The sequence below is a fragment of the Cryptotermes secundus genome, unplaced genomic scaffold (genome assembly GCF_002891405.2).
Source record: "Cryptotermes secundus unplaced genomic scaffold, Csec_1.0 scaffold1048, whole genome shotgun sequence".
Taxonomy (NCBI): Eukaryota; Metazoa; Arthropoda; class Insecta; order Blattodea; family Kalotermitidae; genus Cryptotermes; species Cryptotermes secundus.
In genome coordinates this window covers 12,163-31,525 of record NW_019727415.1, presented here as the reverse complement: position 1 = coordinate 31,525, position 19,363 = coordinate 12,163, and the positions used below count along the sequence as shown (strand labels likewise).

The 19,363-nt window shown below is 37.9% G+C and overlaps 1 protein-coding gene and 1 long non-coding RNA gene across 2 annotated transcripts in view; both read right to left on the bottom strand.

Moving 5' to 3' along the window:
* Positions 1–13,791, bottom strand: part of LOC111864772 (insulin-degrading enzyme-like) — a gene marked incomplete at its 3' end in the record, with an annotated part of 36,733 nt that extends 22,942 nt beyond the window's left edge. The window contains 1 exon segment of the mRNA XM_023852282.2: positions 12,118–13,791. Within this exon segment, the coding sequence (XP_023708050.2) occupies positions 12,118–12,323 (206 nt within the window).
* LOC111864770 lies at positions 3,794–7,471 on the bottom strand. The gene is made up of 3 exons (XR_002842851.2): positions 6,722–7,471; positions 6,389–6,535; positions 3,794–4,399 (listed from the first exon to the last, which is right to left on the bottom strand). It is a non-coding gene; the product is annotated as an uncharacterized LOC111864770 (long non-coding RNA).
* Positions 13,792–19,363: the final 5,572 nt, after the last annotated feature.

Below are 19,363 nucleotides of genomic sequence, written 5' to 3'. Positions count from 1 at the left end.
TGAAAATAACTTAAGTCTGTTATTTGCACTTCTCAAGGCATTCAGAGCAAAGTTGATACTTCTGGAAAGGCAAGTGAAAAATTGTAACTTTGTTCATATTCTATACTGTGCAGAGTTGCATAAAAAGAATGAAGCAGAATTTCCTTCCTCGTTTGCAAATTTAGTCATTTTAGATTTGAAAGAACAATTTCGGAAGTGATCTGATGATTTGGATTCCAGTGCTCAGGAAATTAGATTGTTTCAAAATCCGTTTGACTGTGATGCTGCAGATGTCAATTCGAATGGAAATTATTGAACTTCAGGAAAATTATCATATTAAAGACAATTACAAGGAGGAAATTTGATCGAATTTTATAAATTTCTTAACTCCGAGCATTTTCCAAATTTAAAGACATTTGCTTGTAAATTTATCTCCATTTTTGGGGCGACGTATCTTTGTGAAAAAACTTTTTTCCCAGATGAAGTACAACAAGTCGAAATACAGGGCAAATTTATCCGATGAACGTTTAAAGTCGCTACTTGTGATTAGCGTTTAAAAATTTGAACCTCAATTTAATCAGATTTTAAGAACTGAAAAAGAGTTCCATCATTCACATTAATTGTTTTATTATAATTTGTGATGAAAATATGAGCATTTGCTGCTGTCTGTTGTCATTAATATACGATAATTTATTCTCACGCACTTTGTATTTAGTTTATGAAATTCTGTGCTTTCAATAAAACTCATATACCTAGCGTTATTAATTTCTCATTTTATCCGGCCCGTTGAGAGTGCTGAATACCTAATGTGGCCCGCGGTTCGAAAAGTTTGGAGACCCCTGCCTTGGAACATAACATTTCACGGCTGAACGTTTGGATTCTAAAAATGGCCACATTCATTTTACAATCCATATTCTGTAGGCTCAATATAAATGGGCACACGTAGATACCCTCCCATTTCCAAAATTACTTGAACGTCGAATTTCTTTTACAATATGAATGTTAAATATGACGGCCCTAACCTCAATCTCACTCTCAAAATACTGCAAATATACATAAATAATACTGTACTATAAACATATTAATTACTGATTTACTCTACCTACAGATTTCGTTCCGTACAATATGGCATATTCTTAAATACCAAATCATCTGCTCCTTTTATATTATGACATGGCAATATTCACTATGATGTTGAGCTACAAGCCAGCTCAACCTACGCTAGCAAGAACTCGTAGGTTTCTTATACAAATCCTTCGTACTACACACGTTTCAGTTACTACCTCAAGGCTATGAACTTCAACAGAAAAGAAAACAATCGCTTAAAAACAATATCATCGCAGCTTTCTTACGCCACACATACCTACAGCCGATATTATACAAACCATACAGACCTACACCGTGCGACAACGCTGGTCACGGCACGTTCGCAGATGATTAGGGCATTAGGGGCATTAGGGGGGTTAGCGGGATACAACTCAATCCTATTGGCGGGCAACATAACCACCGTGACGTCATGAAGCATTACTGCTGTCTCGGTGCCCGGAGGCAGATCTTTTGAAATGAAAAATGCCTGTAGCCAGTGCCGAAGGCTCGGTCGGTAAGAAGGTATTCTATCATACCACCTGCCCTGTCGGTAAGAAAGTATGCTATTATATCACCAGCACTTTTTACTGCTCCCTCCCGAAAAATCACTGGTTCACACGTACCGCTAGTCTTAATAATCGATGTAAATGAAATGCTCATATTTTACAGGCACTGATGGGAAACTTTCTCCAGATAAATAATGTTGCAACCTGATATCTTGTACTGCAGAGGTTCTTACTCCCTTGTCTGTTTTCTGTTTTTGAACTGAGTTAATATCATTTCACTCAAAACCATGTGGAGGGAATGAGTTAAATAATATTAAACTCAGTTCGAAAACAGAAAACACACAACAGAGTAAGAACCTCTGCAGTACAAGATATCAGGTTGCAAAATTATTTATCGGGAGAAAGTTTCTCACCAGTGCCTATAAAATAAGAACAATTCATTTACATCAATTCAACACTCCCTTACTGAAATTCAATTGATATTTGAACTGTAACATATATAGAATACTTGTGTTTAGGAAAGCTGATGGTGGGTAAACTTGAAAGAAAATTCTGTTTCCATCAGAGATACTTGTATTCAACTTCATAACTTTGCTTACAACTTATACCTGAAAGCTGCACAGAACATAGCTTTTCAGTTACATTAATGTGATATATATCATGTATAGGAAGTATTAATACTGAGGTTTCCATTTGTTATTAATTTCAGTAGTATAATGAAACTCGAGAATCTGATACACTCTCTTGTTAACAAGATTAAGATTGCATTTAATAATATACGAAAAGCAATAAAATAATTGCAGAACTGTTACAAACTTTTTTTTATTTGTTTCATTCTGGTCCTACAAAACTATAATTTTGCCTGTGGTTCTTTATGGGTGTGAAACTTGGTCTCTGACATTAAGGGAGGAACATAGACTGAGGGTTCTTGAGAACAAGGTGTTGAGGAGAATATTTGGACCAAAGAGGGATGAAGTGACAGGAGGTTGGAGAAAACTGCATAATGAGGAGCTTCATAACTTGTACTCTTCTCCAAGTATAATTAGAATGATAAAGTCAAAGAAGATGAGGTGGGCAGGTCATGTAGCACGAATGGGAGAGACAAGGAATGCATATAGGATATTGGTGGGAAAGCCAGAAGGGAAGACCAAGGCGTAGGCAGGTGGACAATATTAGAATGGATCTTAGAGAGATAGGATGGGATGGTATGGATTGGATAGATCTGGCTCAGGATAGGGACCAGTGGAGGGCTCTTGTGAACAGCTGCAGAATTGGCTCTCCTCAAGAAGGGCTCAGCTCCATCAGTAAGTAAGTAAGTTCATTCTGGTCTGTCACACTAACAATTACAAAGACAAAAATAACTCTGTCCAGCAAGCCATGAACAAACACGGATGATACTAAGAATCTCCTTCACAAGATAGACACGCGGCACAAGTTCAGCCCTCTCCAAGAAAGACGATAGGAGAAGTGACACAGACCTGCATGGTTTATAAAATTTTGACTTAAACAACACAGTTTTAATACCAGGAAGGCTGCTGTGATTGTGAAAAGTTGAATACTGTGTATATTGTGACGTGTTCCGCTATATATGATGCCCCTCCCCCCACCCCGCCAGCCGTGAAGTGCTGAGCGGAGCTGAAGTTAGCCGAGTCCCAGCATCCTGGTAGCTATGCTACGCGAGTCAACAGCAGTGACGTCACCAAGGGATACCGCGGTTGCTAGGCAGCAGTAAACAACTCCGGACAGCATTGCTAGCAACACGGCACCACACAACAATGGTTCCTATTACGTGGCTGTTTTCTGAGTTGTCCGGAACGAGGCTACATAAGGAGCAGTGAAGGCTATTCACAGCCAGTTCCGAGCAAGCCTACGAGTCAGAGTGTGTTATCAACAGTTCTCCATTTAGCCAGCGGAGAGTAACGAGTTAGCCAGCAACCAGTCAGTTGTATTCTGGCATTTGCAGTGTAGTATTTGTGATACTGCAGATAGCAGTAATTGTGGATCTGTAAATTGTGGGATTTTAAGAGCGAATGTGAAATAAAATTCGCTATATCAAATAAGGCATGAAGTTATTTGTCACGTTATACACCCAAGACACATGACAATATTATGTATTCCAGGCATTGTGTGTGTATGTAATTTAGCACTCAGAACACCTATTGTGATACTGGTTTCCAAATAAGTATTGATGTTCCCTCTGAAGATGATCCGTAAGGATCGAAACATGTAAGGGTGCTGAGTTTTCAAGTGGTAAAACTTAAATAGTCACTCTGTACGGAGTTGTTTTTGTCTTTGTCTTACAAACCTCATGATCTGAAACATTCTCATGTTTCCAACTGAACAAATATATGAAGACACTGGCTGATAGCAGCACTTCAGATGTCACGCATGTCTTGCATGCATCACAGCTGACACCACAAAGCACCTGTCTGGCAATGGAACCACTGACATAGGCTACTGAGAACACTTCCATGTCACCAGCATGTACTGCAGCAACCATGTCCTTCTGTACTTGTTGAGTAACATGGAAACTCAGTAACTTCATCAGGGGTTTCCTTGCCATGACTTGTGGACGGATTTGGTGAAGAAGCATCAGGTGCCCTGAACAATGACTGTAGGTTACACACAACAGTAGCACCATCATCCTCACAGCTAGTTCCACACAGACCTCTGATAGCAAGTGCACTGATGATGTTAGTCTTCAGGGCATCTACAAACTGTCCCACAGTTGGATTATTGTTCAAACCAGACTACAAACGAATAGCTTCAAATGTGTTCACAAGGTGATCACCAAACAGCTGTTGCCAGGTATTCACCACAGCACTCCACTGAAAGAACATTAAAAAGGAAATTAGTGGGATTCCTTACATGATGGACTTCTTCAGATTTGAAAATAACACACTTTACTTGAAAGGGACTGCAATTAAAAAGATTTTGTATATTTCATTAAATTATTCCTCATAGCAGTCGTCACCACCTTATTCTCTTATACATCATATTACTGATAGTGTGATCTGCTTTTCAAACATTTTTAATTACCCTAAAAACATTTGACATATCCTACATAACTTGTGTATTGATAAGTTTGTATTGTAGCATCCTGTTGCACTCTTCAATTTTATTATAAATCTTATTTTACAGTCTTATGTGAAACGATTTATTAACTTTAACACATTGCGGACCGGACGGGCCATATGGCCCTCTACGTTTCCAAGCGTTGCAGACCGGGCAGGCCATATGGCCCTCTACGGTCACGTTATGTTGCAAAACGCTATATATCGCTGTGTGGCTTCGTTGAATCGTAACTACTGCGTAGATGACCTCGGAAATGATTGCTGCATTATCTAGTAACTCGACCAGAGTCATTTCCTGTCAAAACCTAAACAAAATTGGCTTTGTTCTAATCCAAGCTTGCACGTACCAACCACGCAGCTATCAGTTCAACATGGCTCAGAGACGAAAGCAGTTGCAATCTCTCGGAGGACAGGAAATATTAAATATGTTCTCTGATGAGCTATCAGATTTGCCAACTGCTTCGTCTTCTGATAGCGAGACCATTATCAGTGACAGTGACAGTGACATTGACGGAGGCCACAGGGCTGCCCAAAATGTGTCAAGTGAAAGTGAGAGCTCCGTTGAAAGTGCGAGTGTCGGGACAGCAATACCTACTTTCAAGGAAGTACGTATTTGTGGTACAATTAGGGTGAACAGAGGCCTCCCTCCAGATCTGAAAGAGGAATGTAAACGCCTGAAACGTGGCGACACCGCATTCAGGAGGAAGGAGGACATTCTTCTTCAGTCCTGAAGGGATACTCGCGTTGTGAATATGGTTTCCACTATTCACAATTCGAGCATGATCGATGTTCAAAAACGACACGGGCAAGTAAAGAAGCCTCTTTGTATTTCTGAGTATAGTATGTTCATGAAAGGAGTTGATAGGGCCGACCAGTTCTTGGCCTATTATTCCCTACCTAGGAAAACAGTAAAATGGACGAAGAAAGTTGCACTGTGGCTTATAAAATGTGCAATTTTCAATTCATTTACAGTTTTCAAAAAGGTAAACAGAAATTCTACTTTGAAATACAAAGCATTTCTGTTGAAACTGGCAAAAACTTGGGCTACTGACGTCACGGTGGCAGCAGTACCTGCGTCAGACACAGACATAGTGCAGCCGGGGCCATCTGTTCGCACCTGGCGGAGGCCTCAAGTAGACCCCCCTGGCCGACTCGCGGGTGATATGCGAAAACATATTCTCGTGAAAATTGTGAAGAGTGAATATTGCAAGACGAAACACCCTTCTAGGCAGTGCTGTGTGTGCGCAGAGCAACAAGAAGAAGAGTAGAACTGCCTAAATGTGCAACTTCTGCGTAATGCCTCTTCACAAAGGGGAATGTTTCCAGATATATCACATGCGCAAGCACTTCTAGGAGTTCTGGTAAGTGTTCTAAAAAAATTTCAGTTCATAAAATTAATTAGAATTTATATTAATTTTTAAAGTGAACAGTGCACAAGTTAGAGTAGTAGGTTTAAAAACGCCGGTCCCCAGGGTGATTTAAATGTTTAAACCACCGGTCCACAATGTGTTAAATTTAAAATTTAAAACTTAAAAAGTTGCACATAAGACAGTAAAATAAGATTTATAATAAAATTGTATATTGATGTGCAGTTTCATAAGTAATGAATGATGACAATGACATTTGTTTGATCACAACTGGGTTCTTGGGACAATTACTTCAAAAATTAGCTCTCATTATTCTCGCTAGCCACTTCTCTCATAACAGAACATAATTCATAGTATAGAGTGCAGTGGTCCTTACCTGAAGCCAATACAGTGTTGTGGCTTGCTGCAATGTGTAGTGAAATCACTTTCCAGGAAATGTTTGCTGCACAAATATTTATTGTGCAGCATTCTAGCAGAATCAACAGTGATGGTTATTCCAACCTTTCCTGCCCATACCGCAGCCCTGTAAAAGTAGAACAAATAGTCTCAAAACCTAGAAATAATTCTTCAGTAAACGTTACAAACTTGGTACACATTCTAAAATTTTGGGCTATGTTGAATACATTTAAAACAGCCTCACACTAAACTTAATTTATTCATTGGATTAAACAACACATAGTAATTACACCATTACTTAAAACAGGCATACCGTGCTGGATCCTTTGGAAAGCTGAAGAATTTGATGCCTTGCTTGCTGGATGACAAGCACCCAGCAGCAGCACGTTTTCGTTTTCATGTCTATACTGCAAGAAGCAATACAAAAATTATAACACCATCACGGTACTCTTAGAACTCTTTAACATTCTACAGACAATCTTTGGGATGAACCGAAAGTTGCAGAAAATATCATGAAACAAATATCGTTTAGACGACAGTTCACCATAACCTCAAAAATGTTAGGCTTGAAAGAATTCTATATGTTTCTAATTCCATTTGTGGTAGTAAGCATAATATTCACATACACAAATAATATGTTTAACATGGCGCTGTAATTTCGTTTGCAATGTCTACTTTCGTTTCGCAGCCACAACAAATCAAAATTCATACTTACCAATTTGCATATAATGTACCACGATAACCGCATGTAATTGTGGGTATTCAGATTGGTTAGTTTAAGCTCTCTGATTGGTCAAGATCTGCTTCCACACACATAGAGGCAGTAGTTACCGTGCTTCCCTTTCCCCTATCCCAGTTGTCACCTCCTGATCAATATACACGTATCGAAATTAGTCGAATCGCATAAGTGTGAGCCAATCAGAGGAACTTGAATTTCCATTGCAGGCTGTGAGCCTTCGCTCAGTAAGTTCATGCAGTACCTGAAGTAGGCACAATCTGTCGTGGTGGTCATCTTAGTTAGTTAGTTATTGGAGAGGGTGGGTTTCCCCATGCACTTAGACCAGTATTGGTCCATTGTGCTTCCCTTTATGATATTTTACCAGTCTCTATACCCTACCGATATTGGTGCGTACCATCAGTCCCGACTGAGCCAGCGAGTTCGGCCTCTACTAGCTTGGCTGTATCTATAATGCTTCCCCCATCTATCAGAGGCGTTAGAGACTACTGTTGGGCGGGAAACGTCCTTGAATTTGCCTCAGTGACCTCCTTTGGAGATATGAGGTTCTTTTACGTGCCGTAAAGCTACGACACAGGACCCACGGCTTAAAGTCCATCCCGGAGGACTTGTTCCCTGAATTTTTCCGCCCTTAAAAATTCCACGACCTCCGCCGGGTTTGAACCCGCGTACCACGAGTCATGAGGTGGGAACGTTACCTCTAGACTATGGAGGCCGCTGGTGGTCATCTTACTAGTGCTGCACCTACGTGGACAAAGAGAGTACTAATGTTCGGCATCATGTGACTCAAGCTCAAGGCGCTAGCGCACCATGTTGGGACTACGGCTTTAAGGGTTAAACATATTTTAATCGGCTCAACTATTTTCATGGGTACCCCAAACTCTTATGAGAATACTGTACAATACTTCCCTTCCAACTGAACCATAGCCTTTCTTGTAGTCTATGGAACAGCTGATGTACTGTCTCATTGTACTCCCATTTTCCTCCAGTATCTGACACATGCAAAAAAATCTAATCAGTAGTTAAATCTGTTATGTCAAAACCAACAATGATGATCCCTAATAATTTCACCTAGATACAGACTTAACCTTGAGAGGTTATTGGATTGAATTTTCTATGACCTTGATAACAGTGATATCCCACAATACTTAATACAGTCACTTTTGCTGCCCTTCTTGTATATTGGTATAGCAATAGACTCCTTCCACCGAACAGGCAATCCTAATCCACGATGTGTATATATTGACCGTCTTCTAGCGCATACAATCTCACTTGTTACTTCACACTACATGTTTTGGCATCACTGTGCCATCCTCAAGTGTATTATTCACGTTACTCTATTGCACTATATATTACATATATTTTCATTCAGTCATAAGGTATGGGATAGTTTTCTGGGGTAAATCACCAGATGCTAAGAAGATTTTTCTCTTACATAAGAGAACTGTTAGGGTGATGATGGGATTGAAAAAAGAGATACATGCAGGCCGGTATTCAAAAAACTAAACATATTAACATTGGCCTCCCAATATATATTATCTTTGATGATTTTTATGATAAGTAATCTAGAGTATTTTATTTTTAACACTGCAATCCATGATAAAACTACAAGACACAGAGAGAATCTACATGTATTACAATCACATTTAGCAGTAACGCAAAAAGGAGTTTATTACATATATGTATTAAAATTTTCAACAGTTTGCCTCTCTATGTAAGAGATTTGGTACAAGACAGGAAACTTTTCCTAGGAAAACTAAAAGAAATATTAATCAATAATTCGTTTTATTCAGTTGATTAATTTTTGCTTTATTGTAAAGATTTATAGTCAGAAATATGTTTATTTATGTATATTTCATCATATTACTGTGCAATTTTTATATCTAAATATGTGACAATTGTAGTTTGTATTGTATGCATATGTATATATGAGTAGGAAGGAGAATTATTATGTATTGTTAATAATCTTGTTGGTATAGTTGTATATGTAACACTGTATCTATTTAATCGAGGTATCCAGTTTAGATTTTAACTATGGTCGAACTGATGTCTCTGCAATTCTGTCTGTGATTGTCTTGTGACTGTTGTTTGACAAGTTTTATATTCAGTGCCGGTCGCACACTTATGAATATTCTGAAACACTGATGTATGTATGTATGTACGCATACCATCGTCCACGGGAAAATACAAGATAGGAATGACTGACTTGATGATATAGATTATCACATGAATAGCTTTTAACCTATTTTATGGCAAAACAATGTTTTATAATAAGTTTATACTTCATTGTAATTTTTATACCATGTGTTCTATAATATGATAATTGTCAAGTATCCAGATTCTATACACAATTGCAGTTCAGCAGCGCATAAATATGATGATCATGTATTTGCCTGATGATGGCTATGAATAGCCGAAACATGTAGCAAAGCTAATTTAGCCTTGAACACTGTACTGTTGTGTTGTGACGGACTTAATAAAGAACTGTATACTCAACAGTCATTTCCCTTGAAGTGATCCTTCTCATCTCAACACTCATTGCTCATCATTTGTACTGTGATGTGGATGGCGCAACAGGAAGTAGGGGTCACATGAACTCTGCATTTCTGCGAGTGATGTCACATACCCAACTCCTTCCATCATTACCCAGCGCTCGATAAACACCCCTCCTCTTGCAGTGACATAACAGCACTTCCCACAGTGATGTAACAGGGGACACCATGGTTACTATGCAGCAATAAACAACTCTTGGCAGTGTTCATCAGCAATGCCTGTAAACACGACATGACGCAACAGTGGTAGCTATCACATAACTGTTTTCTGTGTTGACAGTGCAGAAGCTACATAACAAGCAGTATTCGTCAGACAGAAGCCAGTGTACAGTGTGCTCCGACAGTTGAAATGTAGCAACTGCCAAAGCCAGTTAGTATTCGGAGCATTCGGTGCAGTTGAAGTGTGTGTGACTAGGCGTGAGAGAGAGTGGATCGTGCAGTCGCTGAGAGAGTTGAAATCTAGAAGTCGCTGAGGCCAGTGGAAGTCCAGTAGCTACAAGTGAGTTGTATCGAGTGCATGGCAGGGACTCCAGCAGAAGTAATTGTGATACTGCAGATGGCAGTACTTGTGAAATTGTAAACTGTGTAAGTGTAAGAGCGAGTGTGCAATAAATTCACTACATCCAAGATGGCGTGAAGTTATTTGTCACGTCATACACCCAACATGTGACAGTACTGACCACCTACCTGGTTGCTACATAACCAGGAACTAAAAACCTGCAAATCCTTCATGACAAATGGCACAGAAGTCTGCATTCTCATAAATGACAGCTGCCCTTTCAATGTCAACGACAAGGAGAGATTTTAACAATAGAATGACTGTACTTCTACTTACTTGTACTGTCTGAATTTATTGCAACTGAGACAACTCCAAGTGCATGACACTCAAGCTTGTGTTTTGGCTCTAGACGATCATTCTTGAATGTCCAGACCTTCACTAAATCATCTACAGGCCTTATCACAATATAATCCACTGATTCTTCTGCACCAGCTGAATCTTGTCCATAAGCCAGGGTCAAAGAGTAACATGTGGTGTTCTATTATATTTCAGCATCCTGTTGCATTGGGGCACCATTTTAAATTGTAAAGTATTTCATCCGTAATGCAACAAAGTTTATGGAAGGCATGCCAGCAGAAAATTAATGAGCCTGAGGTGTGAAGTTGCAGCCGAGTCTCTGAGGGCTGACAGTTGCTAGCTATCTGTTTGTAACTGGAAGTTGTCAATTATTGTAACCTACCAGTCTGCTCATATCAGCCAGTTAGAATTTTGTGGAGGAAGTCTTTCCTTCAAAATTTTGGAAATGAGGACAGGCACTTTCCACTTCGAAGACTCGCCAAAACACTGCAAGTTTCACTGGCATATTAAGTGGTGCTCCAAACAAATCCTACATTTCTCACACACACACACAACCATTTACAACTACTGTATTTCTGAACATTATCCATCGTCCTGTTTTTTTTATTTAAAACACAACGTTTTTGGGCCTGGATTCTGTCTCTGTCGTCAGGTGAAAGCCTACTCTGCTGGCCCCCATCAATAGAGCTCATCTCTATCTCCAGACACCAGCACCAATATGAGACAGGATGTATAAATCAGGCACAGCACAAACCATCTGTGACAGTTAAGACAAACATTAAAAACATAAAAATAACTCCACACACATTAGGCCTAGCATCTTCATCCATGCACTATTTCACAGCTATTGTTTTTAAAATCAGAGTACTATCAGAAGTCATCGCTAAGGAGACAAATTCTCTGCATGGTACCAACTTAAAGAAACACAACTTTCACATATAACCTACACTGGATGGAGTAGCAGTTTTCTGACTTCTGCTGCAATGATGGGAGAGATGTCCAAGCTGGACTGACTAATCGGATGGCCTATCAGAGACATGTGGGCATATCTCTTGCTATTTCCTATAGGTAGTGTTTGGTTCAGTCAACAAGACCTTTGCTTCCTTCCAAAATATTTTGTGGCCTTCTTGGTATTGATTTTTCAAGGAGACCTTGGTTCAGGTGCTCCTTAATGCATATTTCTAAAAGCCTCCTTGTTTCACTGACATAAAATCTGACAGTCACATGGAATATTGTACACACACTGGTTCATCTGCAGGGCACCTCTAACTTGTCCAGTTTTCATCACTGTCTCACGGATTGTATGTTTAGTTTTGAAAATAGTTCTGACACTGAAATGGTATCTGACTTTAACAGAGATACCCTTAACATATTGGATAATGACTATGCCCTGGTATATTCTATCTGAAGAAGGATGGTTTCTTCCCAATGGCTTCATTATGGGGTCAACAAATTCTTGAGGGTATTCATTAAATATACGTCATGTCTTTAAGTTCTTAATATCCTTGTTGAAACCCTTCTGATTCTGATATATGGCTCGAGTGATCAAACTATAAATGACTCCCCTTTTCATGTGAAGTGGGTGGTTGGACTTGAAGTACAGATAATGACCCATAGGAGTAGGTTTCCAGAACACTTTCATGGCCAAATTAGGACTCCTCTTCATGACCAAGACATCCAAGAACAGAAGAGTATCATTAGCTTCAACTTCCATTGTGAATTTCATGATATGTCTAAGGTTGCTGAAGAAGTGATGATGAAAGTGCTGCATTATTGCTGGTCCATGTAGCCACTGTACCAATGTGGCGTTGCCGCATCTGAGCCATTTACTGGGTCTGGGGTCTGCTGTATCCAGTGCTATTTCCTCAGCATTTCATAAATATATTACTGACCACTGGAGATTGTGAATTTTCCACTGCCATGCTTTCATTTTGCTAATATAATCTATCTTCAAACTGTAAGTATGCAGTCACTGAACAGATGTCCAATAATTCTTGGGTCTTCAACGTACAAAAGTAAACATTCTGGAGAAAAAAGGATCCATACTGAGTCTATTTCTTATGACCTGTAAGACTTCTTCCACTGGTACAATGGTAAATAGACAGACAACATCAAAACTTACAAGGTAGTCTTCGTTTTGAAGGTTAACCGCCTGTATTAATTTTATGAAGTGTTCCGAGTACTTCAAGGAAGAGTCTGTACTGCCAACCAGAGGGCTCAGGATCTTATGGGGAAAATCTGCTACAGAATAACTCGGAGAGCCAACAGGGCTAACTACAGGTCTAAGTGGAATGTCAGGTTCGTGTACCTTTGGAGGTCCATCAAGGAGAAGTGGTTTACTACGGTAAGGTCTCAGTTTACAATTCAAGGTAGCAGGACGGACAGTTTTGTGCTTGGTAAGAACCTACCATATCTTCTTTTCAATTTGAGACATTGCAAAATGATGTAGAATTTCATAAACCCCTGATTCTAGTAGACTGGACATCTTTTCCTTGTATGTGGACTCATTCAACACTACTGTGCAGTTTCCTATGTCAGCCTGTATAATTTTTATTTCCTTGTTATCTTTAAGAGATTTCATCATCATAGATTCCTTCCTAGTTATGTTTGACGTCAATGGTTTTGATTTTTCCTACACACATCAAATCCTACAATAGAACTCATACCCAAGGCAGGGAGAAGTTGGACTTTGCACATTCAGCCATACATACCATGTCAAAATTGGACATTATTTGTTACTGCAAAATTAAGCTCTTTCTTAAGTTCTGATTCTTCCGACTCTGTGAGAATGTGCTGTGATAAATTAATGATGAATTTCTCAGACCCACGAATAGCTTATGGGGTTGCAGTGGTCTGGTGAAAATCTTTCACAGCTAAGAATTTTTAATCTGAATTTCTTTCTGCTTAGGTAAATTATTTTAAATTATAAAGTAGTCCATCTCTAATGCAACAAAGTCAATCCTTTCTTAAAAGACACTAAAATATATTTGATTCACTAAAATGTGCTTGCTAATATTTTAAAATGTCATTAACTATGTACATTCAATGTCGCTGCTACATGGTTAAGCCACACATGGGCCATCATCAGGTAACACTTATTATATGTGGAGACCATTGCACTGTACATTGTCCTTAGTACCCTTTGGCACCTTGGTGTTATTGTTATTGATTGATTGATTGATTTCGTCACTATAGATCATTGTACATGATATATGACAAGTCAAGTTAATTCTGAATATTAACAATTTGATATATAAGTAGATTAAAATTACAATAGTTACAATTTTTTTTTTACTGCTGATTACAATTTAGAATTAATTAGATATTCTTATTTGTGGAGAATTTGATGGAATGAACATTGGCAGGGGAAACCGAAGTACTCGGAGGAAACCTGCCCCAGCGCCATTTTGTCCATCACAAATCCCACTTGCTCAGATCACAGTGGTGGGAAGCCAGCGACTAATCGCTTAAGCTATGGCGTGGCCTTAGAATAATGATATTGATAGCTAATGTAATGTTCTCAGCAGATTGGTGCCCTTCTTGATGGCCTGGTATTCTCGATCTCTCTCTAAGCGGCCTACGTAGACGTCCCTCCATCTCATGATGTCCTTTCTATCACATCCAACATGGTGTCTTGATTCCTTTAAGCAGAAGAGAACTGCGCAGTATACATTCATAGCATGCTGGTATAAGCTCAACAAGTCACTTATTCTTGAATTATCTGGTAATATTGATGTTAACTAGGATTTATCCCCAAACAAGAAGAATTCATCTATACTATAAAAACAATGTTCAAGTAGAAATGTTTTCAAAGTCTTTTTAAATTTGTATAGTGCTGGTATGTCCTTTATATATTGCGGCAAGTGGTTTAAAAGACGAAGTCCAATATTATTGAAGTTGTTTTTACACAGACTCGTCCTACATGGAACTATGAATAAGTTGTCTTTTTTTCTTGTATTGTGTGAGTGTACTGCTGAATTAGTGATGAAAACATTCAAGTTGGATTTCATGTAAACTAATATTTCATATATATACAGACTTGGTAGAGGTAATATATGTAACAATTTAAAATATTGTTTGCAGCTGGTTGTTTTTTGTATTTGCATTATAGTTCTAATAGCTCTCTTTTGTATCTTAAAGATCAATTTTGCATTCGCTGAATTGCCCCAGAATATCAATCCATATGATAGCAGGGATTGAAAATACGCATAGTATAAAGCAAGAACAGTCTCTAATCCTGATACTTTTTTGACTATTCGCAAGCCAAAACATATTTTACATAACTTACTTGCTAGTGTTTGAGTATGTGTGGACCAGCTTAATTTTTTGTCTAACGACATTCCCAAAAATTTGGTATGTTCTGTATAATTGATGACTTTATCATATAGTTTTATTGGTGGGCATTCTGGCTGTATTTTTTGTGGTTGGTGAAAGGATATTGCTATCGTTTTTTCTTTATTAATAATTAATCTGTTACTTTCAAACCATTCTGTGAGTTTATTTATTAATGCGTTTATTTTCCTTTGGACAACATTAACACTATTTCCTGATATAAAAATACTTATATCATCGGCAAAAAACGTTAGTTTTCCTTGTTCAATACCTGCTTCTAGATCATTAATATATAGCAAAAATAAAATTGGTCCAAGAACAGAACCTTGTGGGACTCCATGTCTTACGGGTCTACTCTGAGATAGATAGTTAATGCTTACATTCGCTTCTCTACATCTATATGTGATTTCCACTTTCTGTTCTCTTCTTTCTAGATATGTTTGAAACCATTTTAGTGCAACCCCTCGTATTCCCATTCTTGTCATCTTTCTTAGCAATATGTCATGATTAACTAGGTCAAACGCTTTTGACAGATCCAGAAATAACCCTATACTTACTTCTTTCTCATCTAGCGATTTATAGACCCCTTCTATGAACTCTGCAATTGCTGTTTTTGTTGTTTTTCCTTTGCAAAACCCATGCTGTTTGTTACTAATTAAACTGTGGTTATTTAAAAAGGATAAAAGTCTTTTATGCATAATTTTTTCAATTATTTTTGAAAAAACAGAAATTAGTGATACTGGTCTATAATTCGCAACATCCGTTTCGCTTCCTTTCTTATACAAGGGTTTCACTTTTGCCATTTTTAGCTGGTCAGGGAAGTATCCGGTTGAGAGTGACTGATTTATTGTATATGTTAAGGCAGATATTATCTTGGGATAACATTTTTTGATGATATACTCTGGGATGTCATCTATACCTGTTGATTTTTTGTTACCAAGTCTTTTGATTATGCCAACCACTTCCTCTTCAGTAGTTGGGATTAAGAACATACTGTTGTTGTTATACTTTACTGCATTGTCATTAGCTTCTTTGTTTGTATATAATGATTTGTCGTTTAAGATTTTGTGTGCAATGCTAGTATAATATTCATTGAAAACATTTGCTATAATTTTTGGATCCTGTGTATTTCCTCCTTCAGTGTTTATTTCAATATTTTTATTTTTTTTCCGACTGCCTAGCTCCTCCTTTATTAGGTCCCACATAGCCTTTGGTTTATTTCCGGAAGTTCTTATTTGTATGTTATTAGATAATTTTTTTGCTTCACTGATCACTTTGTTATAAATTTTCTTGTACTGACCATAGTATTTTTTAAATTCTTCTGATATATTCCCTTCTTTCATTAGCCTATTAAGAAATCGAAGTCTATTTCCTGATACCCTTATACCTGAGGTAATCCATTTGTTTTCATGCTGTTTACTTTTTACCCATTTTTTTGGTATTGCTATTTCATAATAATACTGAAAAGTATCTAGAAATTCATTATATGCATTGTTCGCTGATTTTTGTTTAAAAACAAGCTCCCAAGTCTCTTTGTCTAGTAGATAATTTAGATATTGAACATTTTCTTCACTATAAGTTCTGACCATTCTATATTCTCTCTCTGCTCTGGCTTGCCTTTTTTGATTCTTATTCTCTTGCTGCATCTGTACTTGTAATATCTGCGCGCTATGGTCAGAAAATCCTGTTTCAATAACCTCAAATTTATATTCCCATAAACCCTTGTTTAATATTATTTGATCTATGGCCGTTTGACTTCTGGAACTGATTCTCGTTGGAACATCCACTATTGCTTCCAAGCCGTATGAATTTATCATTGTCTGTAGTTGTAAGTTTACCCTGTTTCCTAAGAAATCTATATTGAAGTCACCTACCATAATAATTTTCTTATCTTTATTTAGTAACTCATTTATTATTATATCCATAGTTTCAATAAATATATTGATGTTACTGTTAGGAGTTCTGTATACACACATAATAACTGTATTGTATTGAGTGAGTTCAATTATACTAGTCTCAAAATGTTCTTCTCGTGTATAGTGTTCAAACAATTTACAAGGTTTTGCTTCTAGATTTTCTTTGACATAGATGCATGAGCCTCCATGTCGTTTATTTTTCCTGCAAAATTTTGAAACCAGGGAGTAGTTTACAAAATTATAATAATCTATTTCCTTTTCATCTAACCAATGTTCAGTGATGCATAGTATATCTAACTCTAGTGTTTTATCAGTTAGTAACACATCGATATTTAGTTTTTTTGTTTTTTAGACTTTGCACGTTTTGATGAAATATTTGAATATTAGTATTGTATTTATTATTTTTGTTATTCCTAAGTATACCAGCGCTTCGTAGGAAGTACAAGGAAAAAACAGCACTAAACGCACAGAACTAAAGAGAACGTGATATGCACGATTTGCCTACAAATTCATCCTAAATTGGGAATCTGGACTGGGACAAATCACAACTACATACCTTGAGCCTTGACCGTCGTCATTTTCATCGCCTTTCTTTTCCATTCTTCCCCAAGCACAGCTCCATATGCTATCGTCACGGGTATTTTCTTTTTTATTAAGTAACGAATGCTGAAAAAAGTATTGTAATTAGTGACATAACCTACAAAACCAGGACAGTAAATCGCTTTTCAACTGTATCACTATTCCTTTCCCATACACAAATTTACAAATTATGCACCTTATGGACAGCACAACTACAAATCAAATTATTATTTACTAAACTGTGAATTACAATTACTGAATTACTGTAATGTTACAATCCCAATTTTCGGAAATAAAAATATTCACCAAACTCCCAAACAATACCAACCACTACATGCGCCTTCGGCTCCATCAGGTCGCTCCATTTACAGGCATTGAAGAGAAGAAGGTCAATGTTCATCACGTGGTACTGCAATTTTTCCAATAGATGGCAATAACTCTCGTTCCATAATAAAAAACACATGGCTCTTATACTATTAACAACTGTGGTCTAGTAAATAAAATCTTTTAATTTCTTTTATTTTCTGTGCAATCTGTGCATCTTATTCCAAGCAGTTTTAACATTTTTAACAGGGAGTTCTGTGGCACGGCTAGGCAGTCAAAGGGCCAAAGTTCCCCATTTTTTAGTTCAATTTCGTCATTGAATTATATAACTGGTTTTCTACTGGGATTTCACATGATCGTATTGTGATAAACTGCTCCAAACAGAAGTGTATGAGCAGTTTGCGAGGTTAATCTTGACAACTCATAATCGATTCATTAGAAATCATCACATCTACAGATAGAGCTGTAAATTGAAAACAAAACATATCTCAGGTTTACAGCTTTTAATGCCACTGCTTCTCAGTCACTAAATTCCATGATGATGCTTCAAATTACAACCTACCACCATACACATAGCCGGCACAGGAAGGGTATCCATTGCTTGACAACAGGCGGTAAACAACCAAAAACATTGCTAGGCAACACGATAAACAAGCTTCCACCCTAATAAACACGCGAACTTTTGTTGGGTAATCGCTCCCTCAACAATGGATTGAGGACATAATGTTTTCTCTGCTGTCCGTGACAATGGTAATAAGTGAGAACTAACTGGACTGTGAGGAATTTCCACTGTTAGCAGATGTAACCTACCTGTGGCGAGTGACAGCTATAACAGATTGAGAAGATTTACTGAGTAAGTATTTATATGTATATTTTATAATTTAGCAAAAGCGTTATTGGCACGACATAACAATAGGAAACAGATGTTTTGAAAATGTGGCACAGTTCACATATTTGGGAACGACGATAACAAATCGAAATCAGACTGATGAGAAAATTAAGAGGACCATTCGGTCCAGAACCTTTTGTCTTCTCGTCTGCTGTCCAAAAATATAAAAATTAAAATACACTGTGGGGTTTTGCCTTTGTTGTTCGTCATTACTCCGATGACAACCCACTTCTTCGGAACGGTTTGTTGATCCTGAAAAGGACCGTTGTTGCTGAGATGCTTGACCGGTGAGGTAGCGCGGCGCGCGCCGGTAGGGAGAGAGGCTAGTAGCCGTGATTTGACTGGCCACATGATTTTGTATGACTTCTGCTTGTTGCCTGCATAATTTTGTTATGTAATCATATACGTACGGGATTTTGAATGCCATGTGCAAATCGCGGACCGGTGTGCGCCTCGGAAAATTTCCAATCGTGCGGAGAACCTTGTTTGCAGGCGCTGCAATTTCGCTAGATGGGTGTCTGCGGCAAACTCCCAGGCGGGACTAGCATAAGTCATTACGGATCTAATAAGAGCTTTATGGAGGGTTAGTTTAATGTTAGCGCTCAATCGCTCATTTTTGAATAGGGAATACATTCTAATGAATATTCTGAAGGCCTTGGCTTCGATCATTTCTATGTGTAATCTCCAAGTCACTCTCTTATCGAAGATTACACCTAGATATTTTGCACTATTTACAAATGGAATATTTCTTCCATTAAGAGTAAGATAGGA